At 45.7% G+C, this 20,536-nt stretch overlaps 3 protein-coding genes and 1 long non-coding RNA gene across 5 annotated transcripts in view; 1 reads left to right on the top strand and 3 right to left on the bottom strand.

The window, feature by feature from the left end:
• Nucleotides 1–767, bottom strand: part of LOC143652448 (protein FAM169B-like) — a 212,003-nt gene extending 211,236 nt beyond the window's left edge. Inside the window, exon 1 of one of the 2 annotated variants that reach the window (XM_077124073.1) lies at nt 580–767. In XM_077124073.1, the coding sequence (XP_076980188.1) occupies nt 580–649 (70 nt within the window). In that variant the 5' untranslated portion in view covers nt 650–767. The remainder of the gene's footprint in view (nt 1–579) is intronic. The other variant, XM_077124075.1, reaches the window with a different exon arrangement.
• Nucleotides 612–3,366, top strand: PGPEP1L (pyroglutamyl-peptidase I like). The gene is given in 3 exon segments (XM_077124076.1): nt 612–835; nt 1,598–1,763; nt 1,765–3,366. Coding segments are annotated over 3 exon segments (627 nt in total). The 5' UTR covers nt 612–626; the 3' UTR covers nt 2,017–3,366.
• A 1,292-nt stretch (nt 3,367–4,658) lies between these two features.
• LOC143652452 (uncharacterized) lies at nt 4,659–10,206 on the bottom strand. The gene is made up of 2 exons (XR_013160675.1): nt 8,242–10,206; nt 4,659–6,820 (listed from the first exon to the last, which is right to left on the bottom strand). It is a non-coding gene; the product is annotated as an uncharacterized LOC143652452 (long non-coding RNA).
• Nucleotides 10,207–11,743: 1,537 nt separating this feature from the next.
• Nucleotides 11,744–20,536, bottom strand: part of IGF1R (insulin like growth factor 1 receptor) — a 300,530-nt gene continuing 291,737 nt past the window's right edge. Inside the window, exons 20-21 of the mRNA XM_077124072.1 lie at nt 20,244–20,378; nt 11,744–12,318 (exon numbers count right to left, since the gene is read on the bottom strand). Coding sequence (XP_076980187.1) covers nt 11,937–12,318; nt 20,244–20,378 — 517 coding nt within the window. The 3' untranslated portion in view covers nt 11,744–11,936. The remainder of the gene's footprint in view (nt 12,319–20,243; nt 20,379–20,536) is intronic.

The raw sequence follows: 20,536 nt of genomic DNA, 5'->3' as shown, positions 1-20,536 counted from the left end.
ACAGTTACCGTATTTAAAAAGAAACAGATACAAACATCTGAAAACCGCAAAGACCAACCAGATGATGAAGATAATAAAACATACATCACCAAGCCATTAAGATAACGCCCCAAATGTTTTGATAAAATAAGCAACAGCTATTTTTCAAAGAAGAAGAAGAATCAGCCCAAATAAATTCTAACAAGATTTCATTAGGCGGTGACTAATTTCCTTCATTAAAGTTTCATTTTAAGAAGATGACAGATTTCACTGAAACGCTAAGCTTCTAAGCTTCTCCTGTGGTAGTCATAGATACCGCTACGGCCCTACCCCACCCCATCCTCCAAAAGAAGTGAATATACTTTCACATGAGAATATTTTGAAACATAAACGTATTTAAATGTGGCATGGATACCCAGTCAGCTTAAAATGAGAGACCAGCTGTTTTCCCTTCCAGCCGTGTTAGGGACAACGGGGTGGGATGCGGGGGCTTTCCTGGCTGCGTTGAGGAGTGAGTAGTTGCTCACATTGAGCTGGGCCTCCCACAGCTAAGCCCTCCTGTGAGCTTGGTGACCAAGGCCAGCCTCGGTATCCTGTTACCTGTTGTGCCGTCGCGTTTGTTTAAGTAGCTCGTTGTGCACGTGGGCATGGACTCCTCCACCAAGGCCATCCTCCTAGAGCAATGCGGCAAGAACCGAGGCTACCGAGACGCCGACATCCGGGGCTTCCGACCCGACGGCGGCGTGTGCGTGCCTGGCGGCCCGGAAGTGATCGCGTCCGGGGTCAGCCTCAGGGCTGTCTGCCAGTGTGTTGCAGTTGATGGCGTCGAGCTGGCTTTTTCATGCGATGCGGGCAGGTACGCTTTGTAGTGTTGGCAGGTAGGGGAGGAGGAATGATGTCTAGTGTTCTCTAACCAAGCCTTCAGGGATGTCTCCCTGCCCCCGCAAGGGCCATCCTGCGCCACCCTACTGGGTATGTGGTCGCGCCAAGGAACCCTATAGCCATTGCCCGCTGGCGCCGCCCAGCAGAGAGCTTGGAGCCCGCAGTCCCACCCCCACTCACCCCGAGGTCCCGAGACTTCACCCCCACCACATCTAACCCCACTCTCACACTGACACCGGCCTTAGGTGCAGGGACAGAGGTGAAGCATGGGAAGGCATATTTGGAGAGCCACTAATATTTTGTGTGTTTTTTCCTTCTACCCACATTGTGGGTTAGCTATGCTGATTTAGAGATAAATTTACCTCTATTTCTTGAAACACTGACCCCCAATAGGCAATTTTTGCTTTGCCCAATGAATGAATAAATGATCCAATGAAGGAGAAAGGGAGTCATTGGGATGAAGATGTTTTAGAATCTCTGGTTAAAAATCTGCTCCCTTCCCTGACTGGGCCACTTCTTGGGCATAAGACCACAAGCCATGCTCTTCCTGATTCGTTCCCAGCACCATGTTCTTTCAGAGGCAGAACAACAAAGCTTGATCAAGTGATACCCTGTACCATCCCCCATTCCTTCCTCCCTCTTCATGCTTTGTTTATGTCCCACTGCTGTTTATGCCTCCAGTTCCTTGATGGTAGAGGCTGGTCAGAGGAGTAATGTGGCATGTCATGTGTTGCAGATATGTCTGCGATTACACCTACTACCTTTCTCTGCTTCATGGAAATGGGTATGCAGTGCTCATCCACGTGCCTCCATTATCGCCTCAGCTCCCAGCTAGCCTGTTGGGAAAAGCCTTGCAAGTCCTCATCAAGTTGCTGCTGGAGGAGATTGGAAAAGACAGAACTCCAAGCCTGGCTCACAGGAAATTCAACCATGGTGCTTCAAGCCAAGGGAAAGCAACTGAGGCCCAGATCCTTAAGAGAGATTAAATGTCTCAGGCCTGTTTGTAAAGTTCAACTGTGTTCTGAGAAACTTTTAAAAACTGCTTCTAAAACAATTTACAAAGAGGGAAAAAATTCTGAATTAGCCCAACGAAGTCACCAAGGGTTATTTTGTTGTCTGAAGAAGGAAGAACACTCAAAGGCATTCCTTTCATAGGGGATTAACTAATTTCAGTTCCGATTTTCACAACAATAAAATGAAGCCTTGTAATTTTTTTTTCTGCTAAAGGAGGACACAGTGGGTCTGTGTGATCCTGCCCAGATTGCTGGGACCACACAGTTGTTCTGCAGAGGCCCACATAGTGCATGGATCCCTCACCAGACTGGTCACGGGAAACACAGGTGTAGCCAGCCCTTGGGGTGCCCATTCATGGCCTCTGGGCCTGGGCCCGGGTCCCATGGGCAGCTTCTGAGCCACAGAGTCTCTAGTGTTTAGTTTTAAAACAAAGGTGTTTGGTTAAATGCTGGTTTCATGGTCAGCATCTTCTCTAATTTTTTAGAAAAGCCCCCTTTTAATCTTTCATTTTGCCAAGCACCTCACAGCAATTTTTTGTTTGTCCAGTATTTTTTTGTGTGTCAGGGGGAGGTAAAGTCCCATTGGGAGCCCCCTTGAAAGCATGTTTTTGTGAGGATGGGGTGAAGGCAGTTAAGCTCTGGAAAATGTTTTGTTATGTCTGTAAACTCACAACCATCACTTTCTCACTTAATTACATTAAAAATCATAATCATTACTGCACAGATTCATTCATGATAAGAAAGAGCATTTGTAATGGGAATTTCTCTACTTAAGTATGAATTTCTCTGCTTTGCTTCCAGCACACTTGTACACTTGGAATACATGTTACAGGACCTCCTTTGCAAATGAAACCAGGTCATTTGACATAAAACAGATCAAAGACGCACTGTAGTAGATCAAAGGAGGCAGGAGGGGTGGGGTGGTGCTAGCCAGCATGCACAGGTAATTTCACAGCGTTGATAAGTGTGGAGACCTTTCTGTGTTTCTAGGCAAGCAGCTGCTGCTTGTAGGAATTGCTGCTCTTTCTGACCAAACAACTCCCAACCCCCTCCTCCCAGCTCCCATCCTGAGGACATTGGAAAGCAGGGACCTCCAGGACTGAGCTGCAGTGTTAGTTCAGATTGCTTGGCACCATACCATACACATTTTTAAAAACTTTTAGATATTATCGGACTAGGAGGCCCAGAACTCCCCTTAGATGAACTTCCCCATTCACTACCTGCTCTGTAGGTTCTGAGGCTCCTCTAGGGAGAAACTCAGGAGGCCCCATTCACATCCTGGTCTGTGTAAATGGTGTGCCCCCCGCCCCCGCCGGCACTGTGCAGTAGTACCTGCTCACATATAGCTGATACACAGCAGTCCTGAGTCAGTGTGAAAATGGCAAGCATAGGACCTGGTAGTGGAAGCAAGGCTGGAGTCCTGACTTGGTCATTTAATAGCTGGGCATTGTCTGTGTGTTTGCTCATCTATAAAACAGTAATAAAATCCCTTTCTTTGCAGATTTGTTGAACATTCATTGAAAGAATGGACATGAAAGTCCTTTAGTGACAATTGAGTACTACAAAACATATACCTTTCTGAGTGTGGCCTCATAGCTCTGGATCTGTGAAGGTAGGTATGGCACTAGGCCTGTCGGGTTTTGTGGTCTTAAGAAGTGGCACAGTAAGGAGAAGTGTCCAACACTTCTGAGGTCTGCATGTTCAAAAGGAATTGTTGCTGGACAGGGCAGGTGAAGGATGCACTGCGGCAACCTGAAAGCACATTGACCTGCCCAATAGAGTGGGGCAGCAACATTGGTTTCCAGGTGCTCACCCTAGCAGCAGCCCACAAATCCTGGGCTGCTGTGAGCCTTCTTTTAGCCAACGGTCATCTAGTCAGGGTCTTCTGCATGCCAGGCACCCGGTGACAGTGGAGAGCAAAAACCCTAGGGTCCCTCTAAAGGCCTTTTGCTTTTAGGTCTACATATTTTTAAGATTCATCGGGTCATAAGGAACCATGGCCTTGGGTTACTTCTGCTGCCTGTATTTTGCTGTTTCACCCTTCCTCCGATGGCCTGCTTGTTATTGGAGTCTAATTTCCTATGATTATAGTGCAGTGAAACAATCAGCTTCTCCTCCAGATTTGTGTCTATGCATCTTGGTCTGTTTATTGACTTTTACAGCTTGTTTTCTTTGAACATATATTTCCTGGCATAACCATTTCTCCCAGCAGAGATAATGATGCCTGGATTTTAGGGTCCATGGGGCAGACCGAGACGGCTAATCATCAGCTAGAAAAGAACCATTTTGAAAAACCTCCAGGAAGCCACATCCTGTGTTTGGCTTGTTTGGCTTTGTACCCGGCTAGAGGGTATTCTGCATACTGCACCCCCTGAGGTGTGTCAGCTTTTAGGTACCAACAAGTAAATGGAAATGTGAAGAGTTTAAGGCCTTTGCTTCAGAGTCACCCAGATCAAACCTACCTTGCTGACTTTTGTCAGTGATAGGTACAGGAAAAAAGTCTACAAATCAGTCAAAAACCAAGTACAGAGTTCAGTATTTATGTATTCAAATTTCTTCCAGCTGATTTAATGGAGTGAGAAACAGAATAGCTTTCCCATCTTCACCAGCAATTTGCATGCTGAGAAGGTTCAGCTGTCAGAAATCAGGCAAAGCCTTTGCACTGAACACTTCCAAGCGACATGTGTGAACACACATGCCACACAAAGCCCAGCTTCCCTTCTTCCTAAATGTGATGATTCTTCCACAAACTGGGGGAGGGGGACAAAACCAGAGACCAAAAAGGCATACAGAATTCTTTTATTTAACTTAAACCATGTAGTACTTTAACTACTAGAAAAAAGCAGAGTAAGAGAAACTAAAGTTGCCTTAGCTTCAGCCATTCAAAATAGACAAAGTTTCTTTTTTCCCTCATAATGTAAAGAATCCAGAGTATATCGCAATAACAGGAATAAATTCTTACAACAGAATATACAAAAACATTTTGAAATTTTTTTCATCTACTGATTTTTTTTATATAAACACAGGAATTTTTTTAGGAATAATTTATACACAGAAAGTCATTTTATGTAACAAATTGGCCATGTTATTACCTCTTTTTTTTAAAACTTTTTTAAAAAACTTTTTTAAACAAGAAACTCAGAAAATGCATTATTTGTGATGCATCTGTTCCATCGCACCTTCTGGTTTGATTTTTGTCCCAGAGGTAGACAAACTCTGGCAATCCTCTCACCTCAACCTCACTGGCTTAGAAAGCAGACAGGTGTTTTCACCAGGCATCTATTCCACCTGTGGATGTGTCTGTGCAACGCCAAACATCAAAATGAAAAGGAGACAACAAAAAAAAAATCCAAATTGTTTCTGGACCTTTCTCCTATATAGTGCATCCGGATGTTTCCAGTGTTGGGAATTTTGTGGAGCTGTATAGACATGGCAAATCATTCATTGAGAGCTAGAGGAAATGGAGTCAAGATTTTTGTGTGTGTGTGGCTTTTATTAGAAAGAACTTGTTTTATACTGGAAAAATGAATCTTCGGTGTCCCATCTTAAAAATAAATAGGGTTTCTTTCTTATTATAATAAAGATTAATTGTGATATGAGGCATGTATGCAAATGGCCTGGGTGCACCAGAGAAATATTATCTTTTGTGTGATAAATCTGCATTCTGTGAGCATCATGAAAACCATTGGCTGTGCAATCAAGGCCTTCCATTTCTATGGCATGGCAAACAATTACAAGCAAACCAACCAAGCCAGATGCCGAATAGTGCAGTGTGCAGGACTGAGCTACAACACCTCTGCTCTTTCTGTGGCCAATGAGGTTTTTCAGTCTGTTAAAGTAGCTACACTCCAAAGGGAAATGACCAGTAAAAGATGATCCCCTTCCCAACCAGAGGGTTCTGGAAGACCAAGATACTGAAGATACAGAACTTCTTAAATCATCATCATTCCTTAGGTATAAACTAGGGCACAAAGCATGGGGAGAAGGGGGTGAACCACGGCCTAGGTCAGGGAAAGATCCTTTTTTTTGGCATATTGTAAAGCTAGCTAGTAAACAGGTGTTCTAAAAAAAATGGATCACAAACACACATTTGCACACACAGAGAAAAAAGTGTCTTTAAATTATTTTCGGCAATTATAAACTACAAACATTTTATAAAATTATTCTATGTTCTTACAAAAATGCAATGAAACATTTAATTAGTTCTTGTAAACCAGATCTTCGTCAACTGACTACCCGTAATCTACTGGACTTAAGAGCCCTATTGAAAACGCTAATGAGTGACTAATTAAAACAATGTTTTTCAAAAAAGATGCAGACACACAAACGTGAACATACAAATGAGTGATCATTACGTTTTGCAAAAACGAAACAAAACCCTACAGTCATGCCCCAGAACTGATGACTAACAAGTGCGACGTAGCTCGCATTCTTGAACAATTTGACTGAACTCCTCAGTAACAGTATCCAAAGTAGGATGTTAGGGTTATTTGTTGAAACCAAATGCCCATGGTGACTCTTGATGTGGTCTGATACCTTCAGAAACCATCAAGTTCCAAACATGGCCCACACCTCTTCCAAGCCCTGTACCCTTCTGCTTGCAGTTCTTCTGTTCCTGTGATGCCATGATCCCTTTGACAGCGGCTTCCTACTGCCTGATCATTCTACCACCAAGGTGCGTCCATCTGCTTTTCTTTCCAAATGACTGCCTAAACTTCTAAGCTGGAGGCCAAAATGCAACCATCTGGTCTGTCCATGGTCTGTATCTTCAGCATCTCTGGCAACAGAGGTTCAATCTAAATAACATCCTCACTTGAAAGTTCTCAGTTGTACCACCAACTACTTCAGAGTGGAGTACAAAAGTTTGACTTTTTCACTGGTTCTTAAGGAGTGGATTTCTGGTCCATATCTCCCAACGTTGCTTAGCCCAGGAAATGAAAAGACAGCTGACAAACACAAAAGTAACATTAACTAAAGAACAAACCCCAAACTTTAAACAGGTGCTACTGGAATGGGCCAAGGCATACCATGGTAGTGTTACTGTCAACTGGAGGGTGCCACTGTTTTGTAAAGGAGGTACCATCAGCACTGTCTGGCTACCCTTGGGGGACCCAGTAGCGACAGCTGAGGACCTTGTACTGAGCATCCTAGCCTTCTCATTGATCTGAGCTCAGTGTCACCTTGCTATAGCGGTGGCCTGCATCATCAAGTACAGCCACCGGCAGAGAAAGGCCGGCTGCTGAGGAAGAGGCTTTGGTGGAACAAACTGGCCTGGTGTTTGGCATCATACTTGGCTTGTGAATCTGTTATTCAGAGGAAACACACCACTTCTTACCAAATATGCCATTTGGTAGTTCCACAATAACTGCTTTTCTAGTTTACTAAGCCATTTTCCTACCTTTGAAATATTTTTCAGAGTCATAAGAAACAGGCTGGAAAGAGAGGCCCGCGCTAACCACAAACACTGTCTTCCACCCTCCAAGGAGGAAGCTCATTTCAATTGTGTATCCTGCGTCAGCATCCTGACATCACACAAAGGAGACATGAGCTGTCTGGGTCTCAGACAGCTGAAGTTCAATAGTATCTCCAGAATAAACGAGCTCCTGCTGCCTCAGGGAAGGGCTGTGTGTAATAATGTTTTAGTGCTCACATCAATTTAATGATGTGCCTCAGTGGTTCATGTTATCTCAAGCAGTGTGATCTAGCTATCAGAAGGAGGTTGCATGAAAAATGCCACAACTCAGATTTATAAAAATTATTTGGAGCATTCAAAAGAGAAAAATCAAGAAGAGGTGGGAAAATCAGCATAAAATTAGGCTAGAACTGTGAATAAATGATGCCTTGGTAGAATCAAGCGGGTGGTTGGTCCAGTAAAACAACTGCACCATCAGACAAGCAAAATTTTCTTTTATTTAAGTGTTCTGAAGCATTTGTTATGATGGGCACTACACTCTTAGTGTTTTCTTCCTACTTAAATAAAAACCACCTACATAAAACAAAAACAAAATGACACCAACAACTTGGACAGTATAAAACAAACCCTTATAACCAGCTGAATGATCTGTAGAAATCCAGTTGTGGAAACCGGTAGGTATGTGCAAAAGAGAGGAGAGGTCTCACTATTCCAAGGGGTTGCCTAAAGTGTGGAAGAAAACCCTGATCAAACGATATTTCTCAATCATCTTAAGATCCCAGGGGACATACGAAAGAAGGGTAATGTTCTTGCAGGAGAGAAAATGCTCCTGAGTTTAACTGCAGGACTGGAATTTTAAAGGAGCCATCCATGCTTTGGGAAAGCCACCCACCACGTTACCCAGAAAAAAAAATCACCAGTGCCTGTAAGAGCAGCTGCTGGACTTGAACGCACCTTCCATCCTTGTGAGCAGCAGGATGACCGGGACTGGAGGGCACGACACCACAGAGAGAAGGGCGACTTAGCGCTGGCCACTGGCCCTTTCCATGCAGAAAAAGTTTGGTATGTCTTTGTTTCCCCTGGGGAGGAGGAGGTGAGGGTGAAGTTGAGAGAACCGTCTGGAGGAAAAGGGGCCTTTGCTTCTCAGTACCTTCTGTATCAGATTGGCTGTTCCATGGGTAACTTTTATGATCTTGTTCAGAAGGACAGGCAGGTGGGTGAGCTCTCAAATTGCAAATGTGGCTGCAGCACAGCAGCCACGGTGCAGGACCCAGCTCAGGGCTGCACAAATAGCAGCTGAGAGGAGGAAACCGCAAACAGCACACATCTGCACATGGGATTCTCAGAGAGAGACTATGTGCCACCTTCTGCACCCCTTCCTGTCCTCAAAACCTGGAGAACAACTGTTCTTTCAATGATGAAGTTTGTTCATCAGTCTGCATAGCTTGTTTCAAAGACAGCCCATTACGGCCAAGCAGCCTCCCTGCTGCACGCCACTGTGTTCCCCTCACCACAGAGGGCAGGGAGCCCTGGGCTCCCAGACCCTGGTAGGCTGGGAGAAGGGAAACCCTAATAGTTCCAAACCAAGGTGGGGAAAAAAAAGGAATGAAAGCAACACAAAACAAGACATCTCAGGAAAAAGCAAGCCATTTGGAAATGAGCTGAGAGATGAGTTAGTGTTGCTTTGACCCCGGAATGCAGACCGGCCTCTCCCCTGCGTCACCTGCTGTGTGTGGCCTGTGGTGTGGATATGAGGTTACCAGTATCAATGGAGTATTGTCGGGTGCTGAGAAATGTGAGATGTATTCTTTTTTATATATACACATATAAAAAATAAGAGTGAGGTAGATAAATGTTTGGAAAAAAATCATAAAACTGTCCTTACACACAAACATGTACACACAAACCCTTTTCTCAGTATTTAAATTCATAATGGGGCTTCTCTACAGTGATTGAAACTGGTATCACAAAATAAATTAAAAGAAAACTCCTACATATAATACCTTCTTTCTTAACTTTTTTTCTTTTTCTGTTTTTTTTTCCTTTTTTTTTTTTTTTTTTTAGGGGGAAAAAAATCTATGGGTCGGAGGCTAGAGAAAATAGTGGGACTGAAACTACTGACAAGCAAAAAACCATTACAAACTTTCTTTCTTTTTTTGTGTTTAATCTCCAGTCACGACTAGCAATCATATTTCCACCTTCTTCTTACTCAAAATTTAAAACATTTCCATCCCAGAAGCAACTCTTGTGCTGTCATCACTCTGGTGAGAAGTGCTAAAACCTAAACAAAACCAAACCTCCAGACCCCAAGGACTTGCATTCCTGGGCAAGGACAAGCACGAGCACTGGGGCACGGGGCCTTAGGAGCCCGCTGAAGGTGCCCAACTGTGCCGCCCCCATTCTGCTGATGAGCCGGGAGGAGGGCTTGCTGACCCCTCTAAATGTGCTGGCCCTGGGCCGGCTCAGACCACAGGGTCCAGTCCCCTTGGGATTTTCTGACTCTAAAAGACAGGTAGGTCGGTCTGGTAAGGGTGGTGGCAAGAGGCCACAGAGGGCCCTGCTGGCCTCTGCTCTGCTGCACCCTTGGACTCAGCAGCTGTTTTTTTAATGGGATGGAAGGATTAACTATCCATTTTAAAAAAATAGCAACCCAAATGCCTAGTGTCTGCAGTTAAAACTGCTGTTGTACCCAAGAATTAGAATTAAAAATATATATATATATATTTATATGTGTCACAACCAAAACAAAGGCAAGGGAGAGAAGGTGAGACTCTTCAACAATGGTGACTACAAACACTGAATGAGGATGTGCGAAATATTTAACCTTTTTTTTCTGACCTGAGTTTGTATCATGTCTTGCACTGTAACAGACTCAAATGCTGTGTGAGAGCAGGTGAAGGAAAGGAGAGTGGCCAGCCAGGACCTCAGGAGGGCAGGCCTGTCTCCCTTCACTCCCTTCCCTCTCCAGCCTTGTGCCCACAGAGCCTATGGGTTAGAGAACAGCTAACAGGGTGGTGGGGGTGGGGAGGGGAGGATGTATTTATAAAAAGGCATCAAACAGTTCATGGCAAATTATGTTATAGAAGTATCAATTACTGGGAAAAGAGGAAGAAAGTCACACACTCTAGTACAAAGCATAAGAAGTTTCTTGGAGTGAGCAGAAAGGGAAAAAGGGTAGACCTGAAGGTTTTCATAGATTAAATCCACAAAGATAAAGAACAAAAAAAAATAGCAGCTTTTTTTCTGTACAGACGTATAGATGAATATCTGAACCGTAAAAAAGTTATAAAAGTGACATTAAAGACGATGTGTATGCAATGTTTCATGGTCTAACATAGAACTGTAAGACCCATGAAGAAGTCCTAGTAACAGAGAAAATGTCAACAAAGCTTAGAATGCTTGAATCCATTTACTGCTTTTCTTCTTATTGTGGTGGTGGTGTCTGAATCTCTCTCCTTGCAAACCTGCATGAACGCTGGGCTGAGTCCCTGGGAATCCCTTCCCATCTGTGTCCTTGGGGCCGGGAGGAGGACTGAGGCTGGGGCAGAGGGGGACTGGCATGTGGATGGCCTTTGCTCAAGGCCTGCATCTCAGGCTCCCCAAAGGGCCCGCTTTCTCCAGAATTCTCAGGGGTTAGCAGGTAAGAGTGGGGAAGTAGGGTAGGGAAGCTGGTTCAGCTTCTCCCCATTGTCACTGAGAGAATATCCCATTTTATCCATTTCCCCCCAATGATAATCTAGTCAAAAATAGACCTTTGTGAGCATGAGACTTAAAAAGAACACCAATGACTGATCAGATGGTGTGCATCACCAACATTTCTCTTAAATGGAGTAACTAAATACCATGCTCTCTCCATGCCTCTGAAAACAGAAAAATAAGTGCAGGGATCATGAGGGCAAAAGTTCAGGGTTTTGGCAAAATTTGGCAGCATTAAAATGGTAATGAACTTGGATGAGTGATGGCCCTTTTTCTCTCTCTTTTTTTTTTTTTAACATGGGCAGGCACCGGAAATCGAACCCAGGTCTCCAGCATGGCAGGCAAGAACTCAGAACTCTGCCTGCTGAGTCACCATGTGGCCTGCCCAGTGATGACCCTTTTTAAATTCCATCTGTCCCTAGAAAGATCAAAGATATAGTTAAAAAAGCCAAGTCTCAATTGGTTTTTTAAAAGACCTACAGTGTCAGGCAGGTACTTCTAGGTGTAATGTGGAGCTCCCTGGACAGCCATTTCCTCAATCTGATAAAAAGGGCTTTGTGGCTGGACTTGTGGCCAATGGCTTTCCATTATGAAGCAGAGAAAGAGAAATGTATGAGAGAGAGATGAGAAAGAGACAGGGAAAGGGAGTGAGAAGAATCAATTCTCAAGTGTTCTGTTGCTAGTTAAGTGTTGTCATTAAGGTTCTTAAAGGCCCATGTCAGTTGAAGGATTTGGTTAGGGAAATAAAAAGCTGCTTGCATATTGAAAAAAGGAACATCCCAAATGTGTTTACTGATGAGAAGCCGTCTCCCGTGGGCAGCAATGGCGGTTCTGAAGATCCACTGAGGTACAGGAGGCATTTGAATATATTGTGAAAACTCTCCCACCCACCCCCACCCCGCCGCTGAGTGTGCACACACGTTACTGTTTGCACGGGATTCGGGATCCAAGGATCAGCAGGTCGAAGACTGGGGCAGAGGCAAGGCCCGCTCGTTCTTGCGTCCCCCATTCATGTGCGCATAAGGCTGTCTCTCATCAAAGCTGGCTCGGAGAACAAGCACACCAGGGCCTGGGCCATTCTCGGCCTTGTGTCCTGAGTGTCTGTCGGGCAGCGGCAGGGAGGACGAGGAGGCAGAGGGGTCCAGGGGGACGCTTTCCATGTTCTCTGGCTCTAGGTCCAGCTCTTCAGGTTCAGGGGGCTTGTTCTCCTCGCTGTAGTAGAAGGAAACTTCCCGAAAGCCAGGCTCCATCTCGTCTTTGATGCTACTGATGATCTCTAGGAAGGAAGGCCTCATCTTGGGGTTGTACTGCCAGCACATGCGCATCAATTCAAACCTGAGGTGAAGACATACAGAAGATTGGCCCAGGGTAGAAGATGTACATGGCAAAGCCATTCCCTGGGCCATCTGCTGTGGTTTCCCACCTGTGATACATACAGTGAGAGCACTGAAATTAAGTCTGCCATCTCTCTTTTAGTCTCTGGCCCTCTATTCTGATGGCGCTGTCAATACGTCAAGAGCTCAGGACCCACCAGAAATCCCACACTCTCATTTCCTGAAGAGGACTAGTCTCAGTTCACACAGAATACACCATTGCATGTTTTATGTATGAAAACAGTACTAAGAAATAAAAATAACTAGCTTTCTCTTTGAATCATCTCTTGCAGACACTGATACAAATATTTCAAGAATTAGGATGCAGGAAACCACAGGGTTCTCACTAACAAGGCTAATGAGAGATCACAGCTTTCCTGACATTGGTCTTTCTTTCAATCCCACCTATTCTATTTCTAAACTTCCTCCTAGCAGCAGGGGTACCACCACCAGCAGAAATCCTGAGGAGCTAGGCATTATGAAGTGGCATGGTTACAAAACATACTCCAAGCTGGGTGTCTGGACCAAGCCCCCTGATGGCTAAGTCTGCTTGCTACATGCCCCCCACTGCAGAGCCCAGGCCTCTTACCCCTCTAGGCTAAGAGAGTTAGAGTCCTAGCACAGACCTGAAGTCAGATTCCGAGCAGCCAGCAATGGGGAGCCTGAGGGAAAGTTCTCTCCACATGCAAGTGACAGATGTACAGACCCCAAAGCCTGTGTTGTATTTGTCTCACCAGCTAAAGCCAGGATGGTGCTGGCAGCACACCTCTGGGAAGCCCTCACAGAGTCACACAGGCCAGAAGCGGGTCTTACAGACATGGGACTGTACCCCTTATGAGAGCAGGAGAGGCCTGGGCTTTGATGAGAGTTCAGAAGGGCAGCAGGAGGAAGGATGCTGTTCACTAACCCAGAATGCAGAGAGGCCAGCTAAACAGACCTTTGAAGCAAAAAGGAAGATGAACAAGCATTTTGGCTGGCCACGGAACACAGAGGAAACTGTGGTTACAAGGAGGGACCAGCCAGCAGCCCTCTCTTAAGTGAGCTGGAAATCAAAGAGCCATCCCTTCTACCTCTGTTCTTGCCAAGAAATTTTAGTCTTTGTTTTAAAAATTCTGGCTAAAGAGACTCTTTTCAATAAAAATGGTCAAGCAGACTACGCAGGAAGTTCAAAACACCCCAAACTGGCATTGAGCCTTCTGTCACGCTGATCCCCTGACCAAAAGACCCCCTGCTTATTTGGCCCCAAGGAAAATTCCAAAGGAAGGAATATGATGTAACGGAGGCCATTAGGAATGGAAGCTGACCTGGAAAAAGGAAAGCTCCTATGTTGACCAGCCAGACTCCCTTAGAAGAAACGGGGAAGGAGTCAGGTAGAGCCAGGTGGACGAGAACATAACCTAGAGGGGAGGTGGGAATGGGTATGATGGAGATCCACCTAGGATTCAATGTTCTAGAGAAGGGATCAGCAAATTACAGTTGAGGCCAAATCCATCTTGCTGCCTATTTTTGTAAATTTTTTGGGGGGTGGGGGACAGAGCCAAAACAAATTTGTTTACATGCCATCGGTAACGATTTTCCTGCCACCAGGGCCAACTGAGTAGTATGCAGCATACAGCCCAGCTTGCGAGCCTGAATCAGTTATGGGCCCTTTACAGAAAAACTTTGATCCCTTCTCTAGAGGAAAAAAAGCCAAAATGCAAAGATTGACAAGTTTTATTTTCCTTCAGCTACACTACCTACACTTACAGCATAACTATAGCAACAGAGATGGGAGCACATACTTCCACTGTCAGGCAGGAGGCACCTTATGCATGTGAACCACTTTAATCCTCACAAGTCTGTGAAGTAGGTGCTGTTATTACCCCCATTTTATCAATGAGGAAACAGAGGCATCAAGAGGTCAAATAATTTATCCAGTGAGGGCTGCAGCTGAGAAACAATGTGACTATACTTTATACTCTATTCACCATCAACCTCAGAAAATAAAAGTTCTCTTGATCTAAACAAGAAACCCTGAACCCACCAGGATACCCTTCCTCTCTGGGCTGTCTACCCTACAACCACAGATAGCAGGGGTTTGTGCTGATAAATTGGCAGCTAGTTTGTCATTATCCCCCTGGTAAACAAGCTGCCTTCCCATACATCTCCCTCCAAAGGACCAAAAACCATTTTTTTAAATGGGCCATAAATACATGAATTCCATCTCTATTGCTTTGCTGTGATTTCCTCTCTGGCTGACTGACTGAGCCCCGAATAGCAGCGCAGTCAGGGCCAAGACCATGCAATGTGCCCTGGATCTGTGCCTCTGTGGCCGTGGGTGCCAAGGAGGTGCCACCAATAGGGCAGTGAGGCAGTGACAACAGCACAAACCAGTCACGTGATGCCTCTTCTAAACCATTCCAGATTCACAGTCCTTTCAGTGCTGCCCATAAAAGGAAGTTTTTTTTACTCTGTGGGATTCAAGACCTTGTTTATACTATCTCAACAAGAAAATTCTGCAGTAGACTCTGGAAAGATTTACGACCTGATAAAATTATTCTTTAAAAAGAGCACACTTTTTACACTTAGTCAGCTCTGCCGAGCCCTGAGCCCTCTTCACATGGCACTTGGGTCTCCTACCAAATGCTTCCCAGGTTTGGGGGCATGTGCACACAGTCTTTCACTCAGGGCAGGAACAAGAAGGCAAGGGAACTCCTGCCCCAATTATGAAGTATCCTAACATAAGGCCCTTCTGTGACCTCAGGAGGCTAGATGATAGCCAGGAGTGTGTGGAAAGGGGGATAACTACACTGCTCCTTCCATCCTAAACACATGGCAGCAACTCCATATTCACGCACTGCTAGCTCTCTGCTCTCAGCCATCCCCGCTGCCGTGGTGAACCAGACAAGTTGTGATCTCAACAACTTGTGATGTCAACAAGCCAAGATGTGCACAGGCAGCTAAGGATGAAAGCACTCCTGTGGCCAAGCATAAGCACACCCTCAATCCCAAGTGATGATACTACCAAGAATGAGACCTGATTCCAGAAAAAACCTGAAGAGGCTGGGTGTGTTCTCTCCCCCTATAGCCTTCTGGCAGTTCTGAACAGCCAGCATCATCTTCTAAGCCACTTCTCAGCCAGGAGTGGCAGTAGGGCCTGCCATGACCCCTCCTCTGTGTCACTCTGTCTCTGGGCAGAGAAGTCAACTGAAGGCCGGTTTCCCATGAGAAAGCCCATCCAATGGCTCATTGGACAGAGGTGGCCATTCCTGCCTGTTTGGACCCTACTCAAGCACTGAATCCCTGCAGATCCAGTCTGGGAGTCCCAGTAGCATGGAGGCTTTAACCACCACAGGAAAAAACATGTTATAAAAACTGCAAAGAAAAAATCAGATTCTACTGAGTTTGTTTCAGGCTCATCTATGAATTGATGTCTCTTTGGCCTAAAAAATATCCACACTTTCCTGAATCCTGCACTCTGAAGACTTCCCTGGTGAAAGTTCCTGGAGTTGTAACAGTTTGACCAGCAGAACAACTGGCTTCTCTGCATAGTTTGTAGGGTTCAGCTCTAGCCCTCATCTCACCTTTTATGTCACCACCAGACTCTGTGACAGCTAGGACTACTCCTTACTCATCTCCATGACTTTAGCAGTCAACATCTACCCACAAGGGCTCAATAACACCTATGGTGTAAGCATCACAATCTGCGTGTAAGAGAGGGTCAAGGATGGGCTCTGTCATCAATTTAAAATCTGAATCTACCAGCAAACCCCAACCTGAATCTGATCTTATGGTATGTGCTAAATTAATTCAAACTGGGTCATGGTAATGAGGCTCACAGACCTGTATACTGTGTGGCTTGGACACTGTGACACTAAAAGGACTCCTTGTGTCACTAGCACTGCCCCCCTCTTCCCCCACATTTCCTTATGGGTCTCTGTTCAGACTCTGGAACTGAACTGCAAAAGCTTATTCTTTCCAAAATAAAACCTCAACAGGAGTTTCAGGCAACCCCGACCATGTGCCAGTTTCCTCTACTCTGCGCTAAACATAGCACATTTTTTCATTGCTTGTAACAAAAGAACCTTTCTCCCCAAGCACTGCTTCCTTACCTACTATACTCATCAATAAATTCAGAAGGACAACACAAACACTCCCTGTGAAACCAACTTGCTTCCTTTCACTTTGTTCTTTTCTTAGAAGGGAGAAAAATTTGCCAGGGGGGTTCTGGATGGCAAAGCAGCAATGCCTCCTGAATTCAATGTTGGATAATCAAGAGGAACCTCTTAGTATAAATTTCCTTGTCACCTTATGCTGGGATCAGGAAGTCTACTGCCTTTCCCATGGCAGGTGGGCTGCTTCCCAGGCATATTAAATTAATAGTAAAATACCAGACATCTGGGGTAGATCAACATTAGAAAGCTGTGAGTTTCCCAAAGACAAAAGTGAATCCACGTCAAAAGAGAAAGCATGAAGGTGATACCACTTTCTCCACCACACCCAAACCACAAAAACAAACTCACACCTGTCTTTTCTGTTTCTCAGCTTGCCACACCTCCATCAGTCCTAGTATTAACCTCTGTTCTGGCACCATACACCTTTATGCAAATTCAGTGAACATTGTCCTCGTACTTCATTACTTACATATTATCTCAAAGGAAGAGTTTGCTCATAAGAAGACAGCAGCTGCAATGTTTCATGGTGGGCAGACAGTCACTGGTGAGGGGAATGGGCAATGGGGGTGTGACAGCCAGCCTCCATAATCCCCAGAGGTCCTCACCTCCTGTGTGATCTCCTCTGGTGGAAAAGGGCTGACCCGCGAAACCCATAGGACATGTGGAAACAGTGGAACAGGACTTCCCAGGCTAGGCCATAAAAGGCACTGGGGCGTCTCCTTGGCTCCTGGATCACTTACTGTAGGCAAATGGATAGGCCAGCAGGCCAAACCTTTTTTTGTAAGGCTTGTGACCTAACAATGACTTTTGCACGTGTAAATGGTTGAAGAAATAATATTTCATGACATAAAAATTAACTGCAAAATCTCAGTGTCCAAAATTAAAATTTTACTGGAGCCAGCCATGTTCCTGCACATGATGCCTGTGGCTGCTTTTGAGCTACATTAGAGTTGAATATTTGCATCAGAGACCGCATGGCCCACAGAGCCCAAAATATTTACTATCTGGCCTTTCAGAGAAAAGGCTTGCCACCCCTGCTCTGGGGGAAGCCAGCTGCCACCTCCTCAGAACACTCCAGGAGCACCATGGAGAGGTCTGTGTGGAACTGAGGCTCACAGCCAGCCCAGGGCCTTTGGGTGACTGCAGGCCCAGCTGGTCATCAAGATGGAAACCTCGTGACAGTCTCCAAGCCAGAACCATCTGGCTAAGCTGCACCCAATCTTCAGAAATGCTGTGAAACCTCTGTCGTTTTAAGATATTAAGTTTTGAGGTAATTGTTTATGATGCAATAAATGATACAGGTGAGGAGAGGGAGAATTTCTATCCTGGACAAGGAAATACACTAAACGGCCTTTTAAGTCTCTTTCAACTTTGGGTCCAAGAGTTCTAAAGAGGCAGTACCTGGCAAATCTCTTTAATGAGGGATCTAGGAAACCCAGCACCCATCTGCCCATAGCAGCTGGCCCTTTGGAAAGTGGGGGCCCCTGTCACTGGTGGCCTTACCTTGTCACCCAGAACTGCTCCCTAGGCCCAGAACACATGGGGATTTCCTAGGACAGACTCAGGCTTAGCTGAGAAACAATGAGTATCTCTCATATATATGAGTCCAGGCAAGGATGATGCTTTCCCCACGACAGTCTCTGGCATCTTCTTCTAACCCTCTCTCTTATTTCCATACTGAACAAAAGTTCAGAAGCATTGGCTAATGAGCATAAAGCCCAGCTACTGCCCAAACTCCTGATGCCCAGGGGTGCTCTGCCAAGTCTCCCCCACCCTATATACTATCCAGCATCAGAGCCAGAGACTCAAGAAAATAAGGCCCACTACCTTGATGAGCTGCTCCCAGATTCTGTCTTGGTAGCAACCCTCAAAGGGTTCTCTGGAAAATACCTAAACTGTAGTTTGTTAATAGGATACTAGTTTCTGCTTCTCAAACTGTGGAAATAAGAACTTTAAAATTGCCATGAAGCTTCCCACCCCTGGTTACACTCTCTGAATAACTGCCCTTCTCTTGACTGTGGCTGAAACTTGTGAATTCACTCCTTTTTAAAAAGTCACTAATCAATTGACTTTGAACTAATGAAAAGGGAGATTATCCTGGGCAGGTCTGACTTAACCAGGTGAAAAAAGAAAATGGAAAAGCAGCAGAGAGACTATCCTGCTGGCCTTGAAGAAGCAATCTGCGGGGTTGAGAAGGTGGATGGAGGTGGGGATGCGGTGAAGAACTGCCAGTGGCCTCTAGGAGCTGAGAGTCATCCCGGGTTGACAGAAAGCGGGACCTCAGTCCTACTACAGCAGCCAGGAAATGAACTCTGCCATCAGCCTGAATGAGCTTGTAAGAGGATTCTGAGCCTCAGAGAAGATCATGGCTACAGCTGACACCCTAATTTCTGCCCAGTGAGACCCTGAGCAGAGGATCCAACAACCCCATTCCTGGCCCACAGAAACTGAGAGACCAAATGAGCAAAGCTTTCATGACTGCTGGGCTCAATTTCTCTTGTACCCACGTGGCATGCATGTCTGATTTATATTTGTAAACCATCCCACTGATGGAACCCAGTCCAAGCCAGTGCTCACTCAAGGTGTGGGGGATGGGCAGACAGAAGGCTGGACAGGCAGGCATATCTGCATACTTTCTTTTCCAAAATGAAGCAAACCCTCATCAGCAAGGCACTCCCAGAAAAGCTCTGAGTTGAGGGCAAGTGGTGGCTTAACTTCATGTTTACCTTTTTTGGTCCAGAAGGGTCTTTGAACCCTGCCTTAACCTATGTGTCAAAACAAGCTTTCTATTTCCAGCTCAATCTGTCCTGCCCAGGAGTGTCCCAATCACCTCATACTCTTCCTCAGACTGTACAAGGAAAGACAAAGAGGCTCTTCCACCTTCGTCCTCCACCCAGCCACAAAACAACACTGTGCCCTTGCAGCAGGGCAGGACCCCCGCAACAAAGGGTCTTTTCCTAAGGAGAAGGAGCAACTGAGGTCCAAAAGACATCAGGGACACGTTCTCATTCTCGGACAAATCGCAAGAACTAAAAGACTGTCCTGTAATGGAAGTGTCTGCAGTGACAAATTGCCCAGCACCACTGTTGTGCGTCCAGGGAGGTCAGTAGAGCCACGCTCCAGCCCTTACTGGTCCCTGGATGAAGCTTCAGAGGGCAGGCTACATACATAGTTTATTACTTTGTAACACAGAAAAGAAGCCTTGGGGCAGGGTGGACACCATCATGGTGGCAGGATGCTGAGACTGCCTGTGGTGACATTTGCCAGCAGGTGAAGCTTCCTGACTAGGAAGCTTTGTGTGCACCAATGGCAGCAGTTATACAGGTCTGCCAAAGGCTGAGCAGAGGCTCTTGCATCTGACTTAAGAGGACTGAGTGTCATGTTGTTTCTTTTTCCAAGCCTTGCATGGAGAGGATGAGTAAGGAAGACTTTGGTTAAATATGTCACTGAGACAGTGAAAACTGCATCAGAGCTGAAGGATTAAGCGATAAAGAGTGGAAACTAAGGTACCTACAACAAAGGAACAGGTTCCACCAAACCTGGTTTCTCTGGTCAGATAACCTATCTAATCTGTTCCCAACCCTAACCTTCACAGTCCCTACTGGGACCTGACAGATTTGCTCCCAGAACAACCAATCTCATGTGACTGAGGAAAACAGTTACTTGAGAAAGGAAACAGAAGGGAGAGCTATGGGGTGGGGTGGGGTGGGGGTGGGGGTCAGGAAATACGTACAGCATGTCAGGGCAGTTGTCGGGCTTGTCCAGAAGACCGCCCTCCATGACGAAGCGCAGGACCTGCTCGTTGGACAGACCCTGGTATGGCTGCTCAGCCAGGGTGGCGATCTCCCAGAGGACCACCCCGAAGGACCTACAGGGAGAAAAGAAATGTGAGGAGTTTTGACAGGGACAGAGAGAACCATGGTCTTCCCTTTCCAGCATGCCTTCTACCTCGGGCACTGGAAAAACGTCCTCACTCTGGGGACTGAGTGCATTGGACAGCGCACCAGGCGCCGGGCCGTGGAACAG

Source organism: Tamandua tetradactyla, chromosome 12 (genome assembly GCF_023851605.1).
Source record: "Tamandua tetradactyla isolate mTamTet1 chromosome 12, mTamTet1.pri, whole genome shotgun sequence".
NCBI lineage: Eukaryota > Metazoa > Chordata > Mammalia > Pilosa > Myrmecophagidae > Tamandua > Tamandua tetradactyla.
The sequence above is the reverse complement of the archived record's forward strand: the minus strand, read 5'-3'. Positions and strand labels throughout refer to the sequence as shown.